Consider the following 19071-nt stretch of genomic DNA (forward strand, 5'->3'; position numbering starts at 1 on the left):
TTCAAAAAGTATATTTTTTATTATTTGTTGGCATTTTCTAGATATTTTATGTATTTTTTTATTTTATTTGTATCGCTTATTATTTAGCATTATTACTATTTTCATTTGATAAGGATATACTTCTTAGTTTAAAAGTTATTACGTTTTCTTTACGAGAAGTAATTGGAAGAAAAAAAATTCTAAAAAAATTAAAAAAGAAATCTCAAAAATTTTTGACCTCTTTTTTGTCGATAAAAATAGGTCTAGTTTCACCTATTTTTATATGTGCACTTTAACGTGACTCACACTGTATAATGAAGATTTTTCTCATGTATGGCTTTTACTGTTTTTTAATAATACAATGCTTAAATTAGTGGATTATAAAAAATCTTAAAAAAGTACTCGATTTATACAAAACATCGATGTTTTCTTCCAATACATCGAAAGAAATCGATGTACAGTTTTAAAATATCGAATCGAAAAAAACATCGATGTTTTTTCAAAGTGGACACCCCTACAGTCATCTCAGTCATGAGCAGTCTGCCCATCATATCTTGTGGGTGTGTGATCTTTGGAAACATGAACGTGATATAATGCTTAATTCAATACAACATACATCAGTTTCCGCAATTTATTACACCGGTCTTGTCGCGACAAGGAAAAATATCCGTGCTTTTTGTGAAAAATACTATTGGCAGGTAGTTGCTAATTGCTCATAAGATAGGCCCCCTTAATTTTTATTTATTGTCCGTGGTGCATAATCTTTTCTTAAAGGTTTTAAACCTTTTTTTTGTCACCTGTCATCCGCTTTGCAATGGAGGGAAGTCGAACCTTAATTTCGAACTCCTCCTATGTTCTTCTGATTAATTTCGTTGCGGGTCCAATGACAGTTTAACTTTCCCCCGGGACAACCTTGACCTTCATTGGTTGGGTTTTTGTGGCGGTTAAGCTGTAGATCCTGGCTACACAGGAGTTGCAGTGGTGGGAACGAGAGGTGGGAATAGTGACTATTCCCACCTCTCGTACTATTCAATAGTCCCGTAACCGGCCAGCATGGTCCTCATTGGAGGAGCCGTATGTTCAGCAGAGGACGTTCTGCGCTTGAAATGATAATTAGATTTTGGCTGACTATCATAAGAATAGAATGACCAAATTTTACGTGCGCTCTTTCATAATATTTTTATTCCAGCGACGGGCGCTACTACGAGATTGTCAAAGCGAACTTCGAGCGTGCCGACCGAACCACTGTAGTGCGGACTTCCACCAACTGCCGCGTGTCCAACTACTATCTCCTCTCTAACTATAAGGAGCTTATATTTAATTAAACTCCGTGGAACAACTTGTTTGACGACGTTTATCTTTTCACCAAGGGTCTAAGAGAACAGACCACTAAGAATAAAAGCTGCAATGATGCCACCTCTGATCTATTGCTTACATTTTAACAACTTACTTTGATTAACCGATTGAGTCCCAGACGGCATTAATTAATGTCATAACAATTGATTATCTATTGTGTCTAGATTCGCGGATCTTGAACGGTGTAGACGTTTAAGCACTATACTTAATTTATTACCTACTTAAATACTATTTTATTTAGATATTATATTTATTATGAACTTACTGCCTTATTTGAAACTAGTCATTTTACCAAACAATTTTATGTAAAACTGCCTGAACCAGTTACTTCGTATGGAAATGTGTAACATGTTTTAAAAATTATAAAATGTTGAGTTTTCGAGGTAACAACATTTTTGATGAAGAAGATATACTAAATAGTTATTAAGAGTTACGGAAAGTTTGTAAAGATGTTTTTCCCCGATCGCCTTGTTTTCCAACTGAAGAGATGAAGATTGTGTATTTTTTGTGAGAATTTCTAAACAATAATAATATGTTACATTTTACGAGACAATAAATGGTTATACATTTTATATTGTAGTTTTCTTTTAAACAAAAAGTGAGTTGATGCCATGGAAACAATTAAAATGAACCAGTTGCTACTAAAATAATAGTTTATTTACAGTTTATTATGAGAAAAGTTACTATTTTTATATTTTCTTTTAAGTTACAATCGAATATTAAAAGCTATTTCTAAATACCTTAACTATTTACAAATAGCTTTGTTTCATCTAAATATATGACAAATTCCAAACATATCGTATATTTGTATTTTGTTTGCTATAATAGAATCACTCGCAATTTTTGTTATTTAAGTTTAATAAACGCAAAACATTTAGTGGGAACAGTCAGCGTCCTTCGCTCGCGGCGCACTCACACAACATAACCACTCGAATCACAGGTATATCTGATTTATATAAGTATACAATCATATAAAAGAACAATAACTTACTATACAAATTAATACCACTCACATCGCCGATTTCTAGACTTGACACAGAATTAAACTAAAAGAAAGTAGTCGTCGTCGTCAAACTCCAAGAGTCATCTGACGCCCTCTCCTAGCAGTAAATCTGGTTCTTCTTCTAGAAGAAGGTTTTGGTTGTTGCTGTTCTCCTCGTTACCCGCCTCGGAATTGTTGTCTTTATTCACGTCGTTGTCTATCTTGTACAGTATGTCGTGGCACAGCGGGCAGCGGTCCTGGACGTACAACCATTTCCGCAGACACACGCCGTGGAAGAAGTGGTTACACCTGGTGATCTTCGCGGAGTGCATCTCTTGGTAACAGATTGCGCATACGTCATCTAATCTGTCCAGTTGGTCTACGGAAGCTTCTCTGAGTGAGTTGATCTTGTTTACAGCGGTGCGACGTTTCATAAACACCGACCAACCCGCTCTTGCCTCACACCAGATGTTGAAATACGCGTGAATGCACATCATCACAGCGCGAATCGCTCCGCCAGATTCGAACAACAGAATCCACGCTCCGTTGAAGAACAAGAATATCCCAAAACAAAACTCTATCGTATTTCCGAACGCGCGGATGTAATACACGTAGTCATCCAGTTGCTCCCAAAACGTGCTTCTGTATGCGTCCACCAGGAATAACGAGTAGATCATGAGACTTACTATCACTTTGACTATGACTTCTATGCTGAAAGCGCTCACGGCTAGCAGCCAGGTCGATATCGTATGTTGAGACCATAAGTACACCAGTAAGGAGATCGGGAAGATTATGAGAAACGCGCACACACCTAGCGCTCTCACGTGCCTGTGTGTACTCGGGTTGTGTGACGCACTGAGCGACATCAGCATAGGGTTTACGATATTGTGTAAGAAGTGCAACAAAGCCGTGAATAATAAACAGAAGTTTCTGCACAGTCGGACGAATCTCTTTTCAGGGTTGAGCGAGGTCAAACCGGTCTGCAAAGCGAGTATGTAGAACAGGATCGCGGAGACCGCGCCTATACTCTTGTCTTCCTCTTCATCTGTCAGTAGGATCCATTGGAAAAAGTTGCCGATGTAGTGACAGAAGAAGGAGATTACTGAAGTCATGCCTAGAACAGCTGTGATGGTTTCACACCCAGTTACTAGGAGCGACTTGGCCATTGACGCGAGGGATTGCACTGCGAGTAGAGTGGACACTTTGAGGCCTTCTTCAGCGTCATCTTCGTAGTTGTCCATAAGGAGCAATATCGCGTGTTCTGCGACTCTCATCACCCAGAATACTCTCAGAACGCAAGGTATGTTCAGTCGCATCCACTCTGTTTCAACTAGCGCTGACAGGCCGTAGTTGCTGACGAAGAGGCGTCCATGTTGGTAGCCGGCATAGATCACTTGTATCACATTGTAGGCGGACGACCAGAGAACATACTTGACAAGGAAGAGCGGGAGTAGAGTCGAGAATACCGGCGAATGGTGCAGCAGTTGCGGGGGTACCGGGAGCATCGCTAGGAAGGAGGGCGCCATGAAGCTCATGGGTAGGAGTTTTTGTATGGTTGCGTGTCGTGGTCCTAAGTGTACGTTTCGGAATATGATGGCTAGGACGAATTGTATAGCGAAGTTTTGTATGACTAGTACGCCGGGTCCTTCAAGATCTATGAGGTTTCTCATGTTGAGGTTGAGGATGTCTTCTAGGATGCTGGTGGTGGGTGCGGCGGCCTCGGCTGCCGTGGCGTTGAGCGCCAGGATCTGCTTGATGGCGGATACATTGGTCCAGTACGAGACGAAGACTAAGCCCACGGACATGAGGTAGAGGTACACTATGATGAGATGCTTCGTGTAGAGCACGAATATGCATAGTGCCGACATGCATCCTGGAAAGAAGAGAAAAGCAACAGTTATTATTTTGTTTCGTAGAAAGAACAAACAAACAAAAACATTAAGGGCTAATTTTTCAATCGTCGGATAACTTTTAACTGAAGAATAAGTTTGGCACTTTGACAGTTTCAGTATGGAAAATAGGGTCAAAATGACAAGTTTATTCTTCAGTTAAAAGATATCTGACGATTGAAAAATCAGCCCTTAGTTATTTAAACTATTGTAAAATAGGCAACATTTTAAGCTGCCCATATTATCGCCGAGTTCAGAATCCTACAAAGTAGTTTTAATTTTTAGGATCATACTTTAATAAATATTTTATTAATATTACGACTTGACGATGTGGAAGTCTGACAAATCGGCGCTTTAACAAAATGTGTTTATTGGGCGCTCGAGCGCTCATTTAATTAAATCCATTTCAAGGTGTTAATTAATTACTTATTACTTTTACATTAATACCGCTTTATAACCAGTAAAAGTGTATTAAACAAGACAATTGTTAAAAACAAATAAATATTTCAATTCTGGAAGTATCAGGAAGCATATTAAGGTTTTAAAACGGATCGGATCAGGTTTGTATTGCCATATGAACCAGTTTTATTTATAATCTCGGAACTGAACATAAACTAGCCGTATTTTACTAGCGAACGTCATCGGAGTAAGTATAATAATAATTAATAACTCGTTTGTTCTAAAACCAATATTTTTGTGGCTTAGATTAGGGATAATCAATTTACGGGCAGCCGAGCTCTACATTTTACAAGAATGTATCAAAATAACAAATAGTTGGTGTCTAGAAAAATCTAAGGCATTCTACACAATTTATTTATTTTATTTATATACAGGGTGTCCCAAAAACAATGGATAACCCTGTAACCATCGATAGGCCTCGCCATGGTCTCCCTAACGTCCAATTTCGACCCCCGTAAAAATATCACCGTTTTCAAGATTTTTTAGTTTTTGTGCATTTTTAGAAAATTGCCACCTGCGATTACTTTTTCTCATGCCATTTCTACAAATGAGGATACTTTTCAATCTAGTTTTTTTCCTTATCAAAAGGGATAGTTGGGCTATCAAAAGAAAAGATTAAAGTTCAACAAACTAGTTTAAAAGTATGAAAATTTTAAGAAATTGCAGAGAAGAAGGAAAAATTAATTCATTGTCTTGCACTTTTGATCAGCCGTCGTGTAAAAAAAATGTAGGAAGACCATCGTGCCCATTACTTTAAAAACTTCCTTGGTTAATTGAGATTCTAAAAAGGTATCACAAGCCTATGTATTCTGTATTATTTTTATCTTATGGCTACTTGAATAGCAACTAGTATGAAAACTGCAAAAATGAGTTTTTCTCGTAATAGTTAAACTAGGACTGCATAGTGGCATTAAATACAAATGGATAATTTTTAGCGTAGGAATTTTAATAAAGCAACATTTTATCATCATCATCATCATCATTTCAGCCCATCCCCGGTGGCAGCTCCAGGTTGTCCTGAAATAGGCACGTTAACAAGGGCAGATTTACCTGGGCACGCAGAGATAGGCGCGCTCGGAGAGGCAAACCTGCTGGTAGACGGTGCCTGATTTGAAGGCGCCGTATCCTCCAACCACTCCGTAAGGTTGCGGCTGCTGTGACGACTGGAGCGAGATCGGCTGAAGCTAGCTTTTATATGAGCGAGTTCCGCTTGCAGCTCAAGCTCACTCGCCACGGCTTCGGCAGCTGCTAACCGCGCTCTTTCTTCTGCGGCACGCACGCGTTCCTCTTCCGCGCGCGCTCGCGCTGCGTCGGCAGCTCTGCGAGCAAACTTAGCTTGCACTGCGAGGGTGCGTGCCCGAACGGTGGCCGATGAACAAGATGACGATCCTGTAACAGATGCCGCGTCTGCGGCCGCCGCGGGGGCGGTCGCGACTGGTGCGGGGTCGGGTGCGGCAGCGTGAGGGGAGCCCCGTATGGGCTGCCTAGCCTCGGCCATACCCGATTTAATATCTTGCGCTTTTCTTTGAGCCCGAGTGAATGGCTGGTAAGCAAAAAAATTAAGGGAAAAAAATTTGCCGGAAGAAGGACCAAAAATGTTAAGAATCGGGATAGAAGAGGGATAAATGATACCCAGGCTCAAGGAAGGGAAAGCGATATAATAGAAGGATAAAAGGAAGATACAGGATCACAGGGATAGAAGAGAGAGACAGATGACAAGTGACATATAGAAAAATATAAACCATAAACGCTATCAAAAGAGGCCGTTCGTAACAGGATGCGTTCTGCGTTCAGGTCAAAATGAACGATCTCCTATATCCACGAGTAACTTCGAGTTAGTTACCTTTGATCATGGGCCACATGGTCTTCTTGTAGTGGATGTAGCCGGTGATGGCCAGGCTGGTCACGTGCTCCGCCACCCGCTGCATGCAATAGTGAACCTGAGGGTAAAAAGCGGTTCAAAATCAACATTAGTGTTTTCTCTAAAATACGGACCTTATGGACATTCAGTCGGCAGGTTGCAGAAGATATTTTACAACACAAATACATCCACCCACAAGTAAGTGTGGATCATACATAAGTTATGATTCTACGGCTCATGTGCAACCATTTTCCTCAAAAGAGGAAGTTTTTTTTAATGCATAACAAGGTAGGTATTTGACCACAATCGCGCCTGGTGTTAAATGAGATGAGGTCTAGGATGGTACATATCTGCCCTGTAAGTTCAAATCATTAAAAATAAACTTTTCATACAACAATCATCACAATACAATTTTATATGATTCATACTTACAGGAAAACCCTGTATATTGTACATAATCTACACTAATAAATATTACAGGAAAGATTTGATTGTTTGTATATTAAATGTCTGTATATCAGAAACTACTGGACCGATTTTAAAATTCTTTGACCATTAGAATCTTACATCATCTCTGATGAACATAGGCTGTACGAAGTTCCCAGGATAGTTCCATCGTTGCAACTCAGGTAGACAGGATCTACCGCCAATAAAAACCCAACCAGTGAAGGTCAAGTCTCCGGGTTAGTTAATAAATAATAAGTGAAGTAATTGTATGTTTACCTTAACGCTAAAGTAGTCTGCGTAGGGGATGCCGGCGTTCTCGCTGGTGGAGTCGATGGAGTACATCACGCCCGGCTTCGAGCACTTGTTCATGACCTGTGTGATCGCAATAGTTGATAAATGTACAGGGTGGCCCAGAAAGAAATTCACTTTTGAAAATTCAAAGAAAAAAAATCTGTGTAATTTTGTAGAACTTTATTCATTACAGTTCAAAGAAAATGGAATGGAATTTGTTTTTAAATTTACCTTTATTAAATTACATCGTCCAGGAGATTTCCTTGACGCTTACAACATTCGATCAACATGCATCAAAATCTAGAAATGCGTTCGTTAGAGTTACCTCGGAACTTATTTTCCATTTTTTGCCGAATGTTCAGCTTCAGTTGATGCATGGTTGTAAGATTATAAAAGTATACTCTATTCTTAAGGTAACACCACAAAAAGGAGTTTTCTGGAGTGAGATCAGGACTTCCTGGTGGCCAAGAGATGTCACCCCTGCCTGAAATTATTTTTTGTGGGAACATGTCTCTTGCCATCCAAATGCTCTCATTTGAAGTGTGACACGTAGTCCCATCTTGATGAAACCAAGTGCTCCTGTAGCCTTGCGAATCTTGACACTTTGAAATCAAGAAGCTTTTCAGCATGCCAGTATAGCGCTCTCAAAAATTAATCATCCTTTCGATGCAACAAACCAATTAAGCAGGTGTGAAATCTCATTGCCATTAAGAAGCCCTTATCTCATTCCAGCAGACTTCTTTTTGTAGGGTTACGTTATGAGCAGTGTATACTCAAATAATTCAAAAACTCTGCAGCATTCATCCATCCTGAATCCATTTCGAGGTAACTCTAACGAAAGTTTTCCAAAATGTTTATACATGTTGACCGAATGTTGTAAATGTCAAGAGAAACATGTACGATCAAATTAAAAAAAGATAGTAAATTTAAAAATAAATTGCATGAAATTTCCTTTAAATTGCAATAATTAAAGTTCTACAAAAATGTACAGTTTTCGTTTCCTGAAATTTTCACAAGTGAATTTCTGGGCCACCCTGTACTTGTAATAGATGTGATTTTGAAACAAAAATATTATAGGCTGATGGCTAACGTATTTGCTTTCTCCAGAGGGCGCTTTTGATTGATGAGATGGGACCAAAAATGGCGATTGAAAATACCAATTTGTCTCTGGTGAATTAGAGACGCTTGTGTCGGGCCTGTTCATCTCCGCGAGTTTGCATCGAAAACAAAACACGCGCGGCGTACTCTCCTGCGATGTTTAATCGACAACAATTCACGCTTAATAATGATGACATGTATTAGTTTGGCATTTCGCATCACACATTAATTTCCCGAAGTCAACCCTATGGCATCGGCACAGTATAGTTCCAAAATACTGAAATGTCCTATGCATGACATTGACAGTAGGGCGCCACCGTCAATACCGGATCGCTAGTTCCGATTTTTGCCATGTTGGAAACCATATAGTTGAACGATGGTAGCGCCCCCCTGTCATTGAGTTTGGCGGGACAGTTCAGCGTGGGTCATCTATACCTATCGTTGACATATGTCAACGAAACGGAGCTCGACTCTTAAGACAAGCTAAATTACACCATATTGTTGATGACATTGAGCATACATTTTTTTGAATACCTTCGCGAAGAAAAACTTCTGTACGTAGTACTTATTATTATTCTGTGCCCGTATTCACAAACGATACTTGCTTAAGTGTAGCAGCAAATCGAACGCACAGCGTTGAATAGAGCTCTGTGATTGGTTCGTGTATGACCCTGTGCGTCCACGCGCACCGTGATACCTCAGTAATGTTTGTTATCTGACCTGTGTCTCTGTGACCTGCACCTCCTTGGGCCCGATGGGGCCGGACGTGAGGCTCAGCGTGTAGCTCAGCTGCCGGCACTTCAACCCCGCCGCCGGCTGCCACGGCGCCTGATAAGACAATGTTACACTGCTTCAGACTATGACAACTTTGTTACCACAATGTTGCTTTAGTTAGACTATACCAACGCCGGAAGCAAATTTATTTATTTATTTATTTATTATTCATTATTGAGCAATTACATATTTGATCCAAATAGCGTCCTAAATCCTCTTTAGGTTTGTCTAGACACTATTGTTCTCTATACAAATAAAAACAAACGTTTTAGTATAAGCATTCACAACACTTTCAGATATACAAAATATTATTTTAGCGAATGCGCACTACGATGACGAAAGACTCGACATTCGATCGCGATAATAGATAGAAATAGATTCGAGATCCTACGATTATAATGTGAAAGTTATGGGTTCAGAATTTAGTGATGGGCGTGCCACGATGCCTGCCAAGAGCAATGTTACGAGCACGAGCTTTTAGATTATAGAAACTTCGATGGCAAACTTAATTGTACCACGGTGTCTGCCAAAAACATATGTTAAATGGTTAATTTCATTAGACGTTCTATAGCCTAAGATGCGCGCCGTGATAACTTTTATCGACGTCAAAATGTATGGGGAAAATCGATAAAATTGCGTGATAACCGCTTATCGCGGCGCGCATCTTAGGCCTTCTGGCCCCGCATTTGTAATGTGGGTGACTTTTGTAAAGCATAGGGAACATCCCGCCGCATTTGGACAACCATTTCATTACTAATTTTGTTCAACCAATGTATGTGAGCCATTACACCGAAGTGTAACAATTACATAGGCTCTTCATGACAAAATGATGGAGGCAGCCAATATTTTTTTACATTAATCAAAGCTTCAACCGTCATTTACCAGTGATCTTCAATTAACGTATTCACGTATTTTGACAGTCAAGATCTCGCTTACGTTCAGAAGTCGTCCCATTGAAAAACAGTTCTAAATGAATATTCACAGGGGTCATTTCGATAGAACGATAACTCGATAGGATCGCAACTCAGCGATTTGTTGTCGTTGAAGTTTTGTTACGTGTATAAGGTCTAGTCTGTTTGTTATAGTCCGGTCTACCTTTGTTTTGTTCTTCCGTTGCGCAGTTGCACACCTAACACGGACGACTCTGCCACGTACCTGCACGTAATCAGTGGTTCCTCTGGCGGCCAGCAGCTCGAGGTTGAACTTGGAGTTGGTGAAGATCATGGTGAACAGCTGGTCTACGTTGAACGGGAACTGCGCCCGTAGCAACGCGCGGCCCTCGTGCGACGCCGAGCACTTCTCTACGGAGCCGCCGCTGGAATCGTTTGCACTGGTTATTGATATGGTTGATAGTCGATGAAGCATCTGATTTCGTGCAATGAGTGCCCGAGCAACTGCACTCAGGATTTGACTAATGCCGCTGACAACGCGACTCTTGTGGCGGAGTTTTGGGCTGACACTGTGTAGGTTTGTTGTCGACACGAAAAGAAAAAGAATTGATATGGTTGGGCTATGATGGGCGCCATCTTATCGATGATTTTAGACAACAAATGTACACCGATGAAATGTATATCGATGATTTTAGACAATAAATGTAAGGGCATATCGTAAAAAATCTATAAAATGCCCCTATATTTTGTTTATCGTGGCGGGCATCTCAGGCCTACGAAGTGAGTTTCTTGCGCTGCTTCTTCTCAGAAATAGTCCAGTGCTGCAGCTTATTGACCTGAAGTAGTTGTAGGGTTAAAGTGAAACTGGGACATGTAAAAACTCTTCTTAAAAGCCTATTTGCAGAAAATAAATACTTTTATGACTTAACCGATATTAAAAAACTATATTTTGCGCACGGCTTCACCCGCATGAAATTGAGTCTGTCAAAATTTCATCTAGGTAAATCAATTGAGTGATCTAAGCAAGCCAAAAAAATTAACTTTGTCATTATAACGCGAAACAGGACATACAACATCATGCCAGACTATGGCGTGTCGTTAGGACAAACCATTGAGAAAAATTGTTAAAAATGTCAAGTTTAGGAGTTTAGGTGATTTGACATAATATTAAGATCAATACGCAGTTGCCTTTATTCCAACGTGCCCAACTTGTTTAATTTTAAATTTTAAAGTAAAAGTGCTTTTTAAAAGCCTATTTGAAAAATAAATGAGTTTTAGGAGTTTTTTTATTTAGCGGCTTCAGACCCAGGCACACGGTGATAGATGGGGATAATACAGGAAAAATAAATTGACATCAAAGCCTAGGAGACAGAACGGGAATAAATCAGGCAAGGTTATTTTTTTTTTATTTTTCAAGGAAACAAACAGCATGAATTGATACATGTGAACTTAAAAAAATAACTTAACAAAAAGTTGACTTACTTGTGAGGCTTCTCCGGCTCGCTGTCACTGGTGTCTGACATGTCTGTCGGCAGTGTGTCGCCGCCCTCGTCCTCTTTATACCCGTCGCCGTTCGTCACTGCAACAAACGACATAACATTATAAATTGTTTCATCCACGAAGATGCGCCCCACCATTCTTCCGCTAATGTTTGAGTGTTATCGGTACACGCTAAATTATCTATGAGTGCACACGCACACTACAATAATGACGCTCGGATTGCTCGGATCAAACTCCCCGCACCCCGCGCTTCCCTCGACCAAAAAGGACAATGTTCGTTCTCCATACATTGTTCGCCTAAGAACCAACAATTTTGACATATTACTACCCGAAAGCGAAATAATACGATTCTGTGTGTAAGAACAATGATTCCTGATGGACACTTGCCATAAAATTAATGATTAAGAATATTAAATCACAGCGATTTTATAATATGTCGTTTATGACAACATGGCGTCTAATGTATTAAGTGAATGTATGAACACCGATTCGCGAAAAATGTTTTGTATTGTCGTCACGCCGAGTCGCAGCCAAATAGTATAAAATAATAGAACAAGTTTTAGAAATACAACTCGGCATTCCACTTTTATAATATGCCCACATATTGCACGTAAATAAACAACATGAATCGTAGGTTGTTTCCACCCTTGTCATCTGACACATGAAATAAACTCCTATTGTATTATAGATATCGAAGCCGAATCGTATATAATAATAGAATGGGTTTTGGAGATCACTCGGGGTTCCACTTTTATAAAATACCTACATATTNTGAGCCACTAGAGCAGTGGTAAACCCTAGTAAATTAGCTCTCTTGATCATAGATACTTTGATATTTGGATAGCGGGTTTGGCTGACATCAGGTTCTCGTGTATTTCCTAAAGGCGAGCGTACCAGTGTGCCGATAAAAGTACCCTTTACATGTATTTTTGATCTCTTTTGAGGCACATAGTTAATGTTGGATTAGCTGACTTTCGGTGGAATATTATATTCAGTTCTGTTTTATTTATATTTATGGTCTTTCCATGTCATCATACGGTCCAGGATTTTAATGCAGGTTGACTGCAGCAATGTGTCGAGGTCTAGATTGGCCGGAGGATAAGTTTCACATCTTAAATTATAATATGGTGAGACTTCGGGGCTTGATTACATGCGCCACTTGGTCAGCCAAGCAGCTGAGTTTGCAACAGTCTAGTCACTTTAAGATCACAGTTACATTTTAGGAAGGCCGCAGCTTTCTGGTGTCTGGGCTACTTTACTAGTAGATGTTATAGAGTAACGGACAAAGTACAGAGTCCTGGAGTACTCCCGCTCTGCAGCTAAAAAGATAATATTTTGTCACCGAGTTTGATTTAAAACTGTCTGTCACTGAGATAAGAATCCATCGGGAGGTAGTAGAAGTGTGCTAGAAGGTACTTTTTAATTTCATAGAATAGTGCTATATGATAAACCCAGCTGAAGCCGCAGCGAAAGCAGACGTACAGGATTCTTTCTTTACCAAACATTGTACTGATTATGATTGGTATGGTTTCTGCCAAAGTTTATGTTCGGGTTTACTATATTACATGGGTCATACTTAGGCAAGGGAATAAACGAGCAAGAATGATCCTTTTCCATAATTTTAACAATTAATTGAGCGATAAGAGAATTCGTTAGGCGACTTGCCAGCCTTATGGATCATTTCCAAAGTTAAGAGACTTGCGAGGTTCTCACTCAGTGTGGTCATTGTCAGGACCATGGACTTCATGGTGATCAGATCAAACGCAAGTGCTTAACGAGGGTCCATTTTGGCTATTTCTTTAGCTAAGCCATCTCTCTTAGCGTTAGTTCTTTCGTTTCAGCCGAAAGACGTCCTGCGCCGCTCGCATCCAGGCACTTTCTGCGACCTTCCCCAAATCGTCGGTCCATCTAGTGGAGGCCTGCCCACGCTACGTCTTCCGGCTCGTAGTCGCCACTCAAGAACTTTACTGCCCGAGCGGCCATCAGCTCTACAAACTCGTAGCACATAACTATGTGCCCCGCCCACTGCCACTTGATTTTAGCTATTCTGTGGGCTATGTCAGTCACTTTGTCCTCCTGCGTCTTTTGCCCTCAATTAGCGTAGTAGGAATCAATCTTCTACTTTGAACTTGAGGAGGGTAAGCGGAAACATGACGGTCAACTCCTCAGATTACAAAAGTACAAAAATGTCCAGAAGCAGCATACGAAAAGATGCAAAATAGGCTCTCTCAAATCACAATGGGAAGGTTTGGCAGCACAGCACCTAGAATGGCGGGAGATTGTGTTGTGTAGAGGCGAGTCCGCGAATTTAAGGAGCAGCGCACAACTGAACTCGACGCAAAACGCGATGATGTAAATCCCGTCCATCTGCCGCCATTCACTATAATTATGTTGGCGGCGGGTACTCTCAATGTGCGAGGAGTTTGCCGCGAAGATGGGCTATGTAAGCCATCTTCAGGCGCACCAGCGCCGCTAAGATAGCTAAGTCACCATGACCGAAATCGGTCGCTGCAAGTCTCGGATCAAGTCCAATGCTTGATCTTATTTTTTTGATTGAATTAAGGATTTTTTGGATTATCCGTGTCAATGAGTTTATTGCCTTCCAGAGGTTGTGGTTCCCATTTGCATTCTGAGACATATTTGCCAATCTCTGTGTGAGTGATTCGCTTAAAGTATAGTCCAATACTGTGGGTTGTCTGCCAGATGAAGGCGGGTATTTTTTTCTTGACAGCAAGAGGGACCGGCGCCTCTCGCGATCAATTATTTACTAGACCAAGCAGCAACTGGAATAATGTACTTGATTAACTGTTATTACTGCGAAAAAATTATGCCAACCACATAATTTACATTAACACAGAGAGTCAGGCCGCGCTGATGGCCTTAAACTGCAACTTAATCACCTCAAAGTTGGTAGAAAACTGCATGAGTCGACTGAATACCCTAGGAGAACGTAACAGAGTAACGCTGAGATGGGTTCCAGGCCCAGGCCACGTGGGAATCGTGGGCAATGAAAATGCCGACGAACTGGCCAGAGCGGGAGCGGAGGGAACACAATATGGTCCAGAACCCTTTTGTGGCATTCCCAAAAGTCTCGCTCGATTGACCCTGGAGAACATCTATTTAAACAAATCCTTTAAGGCATGGTGAGACACGCCAGGATTAACTCATTACAAAGCTCTATAAAAGCCTATGACCCAAAATGCTCTAAGCAGAGGACTGAGTAGGATCAAAATGCGCATCTTAGTTCGAGCCCTCACTGGACACTGCAGCTTAAACAAGCACTTGTCCACTATGGGACTGTCCGAATCAAGAACGTGCAGGATGTGCCAAGAGGCAGATGAAACGCCACTACACATTCTCACGGACTGCGGACCTTTGATGCGCAAGCGGAGCTTACACCTGGGCAAACACATCCTAAGCCCACAAGATGGAAAACATATCGCCCCCCAAAACGTACTGCAATTCCTAATAGCGCCGATCACAATAGATCGGTACCGGTCGCAGNTATACATGGACTCCCAGCAATAAAGTACGGTAATGCCTCGTACAGATTTTATCGGCAAAAATTATGGACTTTATAGGTTTTAGACCATGCCACGCACCAAAACGTCCGGAAGTTGTAATAGTATTATGGAATAAACGTTAAAAGACTTATTTAAGTAATTTTTCAATGCTTAAGTGTCCATTAGAACGAAAGGGTGCTTAATGTATTAAAAAAAATAGAAAATAATTATGATGGGTTAATGTTTTTTGGCGGTTTTTTAGGCGGTTTCTGACAATGTCCTTTGTGGGGGTCGTCTTCGTGGATGAAACGATCTACACAAGACGTGTTCCCCAGTCGATTAAACACATGATGTCGTGTCCCGCGTGCCCAAAAAACTGCACGCAGGAAGTTTCAATGAATGCTACTGATAACGACTCTCTTGTAGCAGTTTTGCGCTGACACTGTGAGATTTAAATTGTTGTCGACACGACAAAAAGAAGATTATACAAGATTCTTTAATAATACGAACAGCTAGGGACCAGAATTCGCCGCTTGCTGCTGTATTTCCAAAAATTACAATCCGGGGCCCGGGCCTCTTCAAGGCGAGGGTGAATACGTATTATGTACCTACCATCCTAAAATGCATCTCACCTAACATGAGGTGTGATTGCGGTCAAATACTTGCCTGGTTCTGCATAAAAAACATTGAAGAAAACTACCTCATCATGAATCAAAATTAATTCAGCTGTCGATAAATCAAAATATCAAACGCTACCTACCACGTTTTCACCACAGGTCATTTGGTCTACATTGCAGGAGCGCGACCCTCTAATTTATCAGAGCAAATTGAGGATTTGGCCGATACTTTCCATTCCAGCTGTTGGGTTAGGAAGACCTGGATGTTTAGTTGCCTCTTTTGAGTTACGAGAAGATTGGGAGTGACTATTCTGCTCTGCCGAAACCACATGTCGACATCATAATAATAAACCTATTATACAAAGAGAACTTAACGTACGTTCAATAGCAGGGGTGGCTATCTCGTAGCCTTCGACGACATCTTCCGTCCACAAGGAAGGTCGCCTGGTAACACTCACGAAGCCCTCTTCCTCTGCCTCATGCAGGTCAGACATCATGTAGTAAGTGGCGGCGCGGTGGACTAAAGCGCTCGTCATGTCCAAAGCGAACCTTAACCACATTATCAGCAGCTTATTTTAAGGTCTGTCTGCTTTTGGGCCGAAATTAAAATCGGGCACAGTTTACTGAACACAACATTTTGGGTAATAAAAGTTATTTGCATTAGAAACTTGTTACAAGTTACAATTTACTCTAACTGCAAGTTATTTGGAATAGATTAATCTAATGTCTTCCAGATAAGAATTCACAAAAATTTAATTACTGTCCCTCTATAGTACATATACAGGGTGACAGGAACTGAACCCGCCATAGCTAATACGCGTATAGAGGTCATTTGCTAATTATTGAACCCTACTTTCTATGACTAAAGTTTTATAGTTTAGGAGATATGTCAATTTTTATACTTTTTTTAGATTTTTCCGAAGATCATTGGCAATCCATTATCACCATTAGCTTTTTTTAAATCGAATTCGAACTTTAATTTTTTATCGTGGTTTGTACTTTTGTTGAACTTTGGCGGCTCGTGGCTAGTTATTCAATCATTATCTGGATCTGAAATTTATTTTATTTAACTACTAACTTTAAATTAGTATCAAATAAAAAAAACGGTTAAAATCATGCGAGAAAAAAATTTAAGCAGTTTTTAGGTAAAATGTCGGAAAAATCTGAAAAAAGTTTAAAAATTGACATATCTCCTAAACTATAGAAAGTAAGGTTCAATAGTTAGCAAATGACCTCCTGTATACGCGTATTAGCTATGGCGGGTTCAGTTCCAGTCACCCTGTAGAAATAAAGCAAACTTCAATGAAAATAACAGAGCTATTTTAAGTTATCTTCGGAACCAGCACAAGTTATACTATTTGTTTCCTTCACAAGGTTCGTTTGTTTATAATTTGCACAGTGCCGATATTGACAGCGAATATATCAACGCGGTCGCGCTGAACAATGGTCAAGCGTATACTGGTTCAAGTCGGACGGTCATGCCAGCTTATATTGCACATCGTGGATATTTTTACGATATTTTAAAACTAAGGGCCCGCACCGTTTAACGCTTAAGGTACGTATTCACCACAGTATTGTGCGTAAAACATTTTTTTGAACTGAAAAGACGAAACTTCCGTACGCAAAAATGAAATTCACTAGGTATTGAAATTAGAAATTTGATACAGATAATTTTTAACCGACTTCAAAAAAGGAGGAGGTTATATGTTCGACTGTATGTATGTTTTTTTTTTTTCTATGTATGTTCACCGATTACTCCGTCAATTGTGGACCGATTTTCAAAATTCTTTTTTTGTTCGATAGGGTATACTTCTGAGGTGGTCCCATTGTCACCAAGTCAGGATCTGATGATGGGATCCTAGGGAAATCGACTGCAACCCTCAAATTTTATAGGCACGTATATCGTTTTTCAAACATTTTCTTAAGTTATTCAAGCATTTGCTCATGGAAATCATCACCTCAAATTCATGAGCTGATGATAGAAAGTAAAACTCCTTAATGCTTAGGAGTTGGAGGATAATTCTTTTAATGCACCGACTCCAAAAGTATCAATCATGGTATACATAAATATTAATTCGTCCTAATAAATAAGTAATTAGTGATTATTTTTCTACTTTTTAGTGTATGTTTTTTGGAGTCGGTTTTATTTTTTTTATAATTATTTACTGAGCTTTAATTTCGAACTAGGTCTTAAACACCATCACCACTAATTGCATTACGATTATTTACTGACTACAAGGCATAAAAGTACTTTTAATGCTTTACTTATTAATCCAAAATTTTGATACCGAAGTTAATAATTCTATCATTATAGAGGGTAAGGGTCGATAAATGCCAATATGATAAATTTTCGCTTTTCTTTTCGCTTCGCATGATCGCTGTCGTAACTTCACATTTGCACACTATGGTGGGAACGTACCTTTACAGTCAAAAGAAAGTGCCTCAACAAAGTAAAAATAGGCAGCCTTTTTATGTGTTTTTTCATTTCATTCGAACACCACAACATCTGGGGTACTGTTATAGAAATCCCCCTTTACTTTTATTCGGCGCGGTAATTCCTTCGTGTTCAATCTTAGAAACAACTTTGTTTGCCCAGCCAACAGCCCATCGGGCTGATCGGGCTACACATTTCTGTTGCAAAATAACACCTATTGCAATAAAATGCCACAGTGTTCGGTAGCTGTGCCGTTATCTGTACAAAAATAGAACTTTACAGTCGTTTAATAATAATGGCGGCATAAACAAACGCATAAGATTATATTATTGTGCGCTAATAAGTTTTAGAAGTCCTAATTTGTGCGATTAATTGAAATGCATTATTGACGCTGCTGGAGGATTTAATCTCCTTTGCAGGAGTCAGGTAATGATAAGAGTGAGGATTGATGAATGACATTCCCCTTTTCCTTGAGTTTCAGTATGACACTTTACCGAAACCTGACACGGACTTCTTGAGAGAACTTGAAAAGTTATATTGCACTGCTTTTTCAGTTGCCTACAGTCATGCATGGTTAATAATCCACCATTATTACATATTAAATTAATACATGACGATTCAGTTTCCCCCAAAGAAGTCCACCGAGTTCGTACAGTCTGTAAAAAGAAGGGGGCTTTTAAAGCTTCTAGAAGAATGCTAGTGGCCGTTGTGGTCTTATGCTTTGCCGAAACTACCGTTTCTAACGTCTGTAATGGCGCAGTTACACTATGCGCGAAATTGAGCGAACAAGCGCGAACACACTCACGTAAGTATGGGCGACGTACGGCGTAACGAACTGAACTGCGTGTTTACACTGATTCCATCAATTTCGCGCATAGTTTTAAGCTCAGTTTTTACCATAGCAGAGCGGATATTTATTTACATAAACATGTGTGAAAACATATTACAAAGCAACATGATTTGGTCTTACAGTTTTAACAGGTGATAGGTA

At 40.0% G+C, this 19071-nt stretch overlaps 3 protein-coding genes across 4 annotated transcripts in view; 1 reads left to right on the forward strand and 2 right to left on the reverse strand.

Moving 5' to 3' along the window:
- Positions 1–1678, forward strand: part of FipoQ (F-box/LRR-repeat protein FipoQ) — a 30156-nt gene extending 28478 nt beyond the window's left edge. For both annotated transcript variants that reach the window (XM_028301344.1, XM_028301343.1), the window contains exon 11: positions 1169–1678. In XM_028301344.1, the coding sequence (XP_028157145.1) occupies positions 1169–1304 (136 nt within the window). In that variant the 3' untranslated portion in view covers positions 1305–1678. The remainder of the gene's footprint in view (positions 1–1168) is intronic.
- Positions 1679–2297: 619 nt separating this feature from the next.
- On the reverse strand, positions 2298–4197 carry Trc8 (TRC8 ring finger protein). The gene has a single exon (XM_028301306.1). The coding sequence runs from the start codon at positions 4183–4185 to the stop codon at positions 2419–2421; it is 1767 nt and encodes a 588-aa protein (XP_028157107.1). The 5' UTR covers positions 4186–4197; the 3' UTR covers positions 2298–2418.
- Positions 4198–5913: 1716 nt separating this feature from the next.
- The window catches only part of LOC114350486 (protein Aster-B-like), a 39238-nt gene continuing 26080 nt past the window's right edge, over positions 5914–19071 (reverse strand). Inside the window, exons 11-16 of the mRNA XM_028301312.1 lie at positions 11509–11605; positions 10292–10451; positions 9083–9190; positions 7250–7345; positions 6509–6605; positions 5914–6149 (exon numbers count right to left, since the gene is read on the reverse strand). Coding sequence (XP_028157113.1) covers positions 5914–6149; positions 6509–6605; positions 7250–7345; positions 9083–9190; positions 10292–10451; positions 11509–11605 — 794 coding nt within the window. The remainder of the gene's footprint in view (positions 6150–6508; positions 6606–7249; positions 7346–9082; positions 9191–10291; positions 10452–11508; positions 11606–19071) is intronic.

The sequence above is a fragment of the Ostrinia furnacalis genome, unplaced genomic scaffold (genome assembly GCF_004193835.3).
Source record: "Ostrinia furnacalis isolate ACB-3 unplaced genomic scaffold, ASM419383v2 OfSCF0912, whole genome shotgun sequence".
NCBI classification, from domain to species: domain Eukaryota; kingdom Metazoa; phylum Arthropoda; class Insecta; order Lepidoptera; family Crambidae; genus Ostrinia; species Ostrinia furnacalis.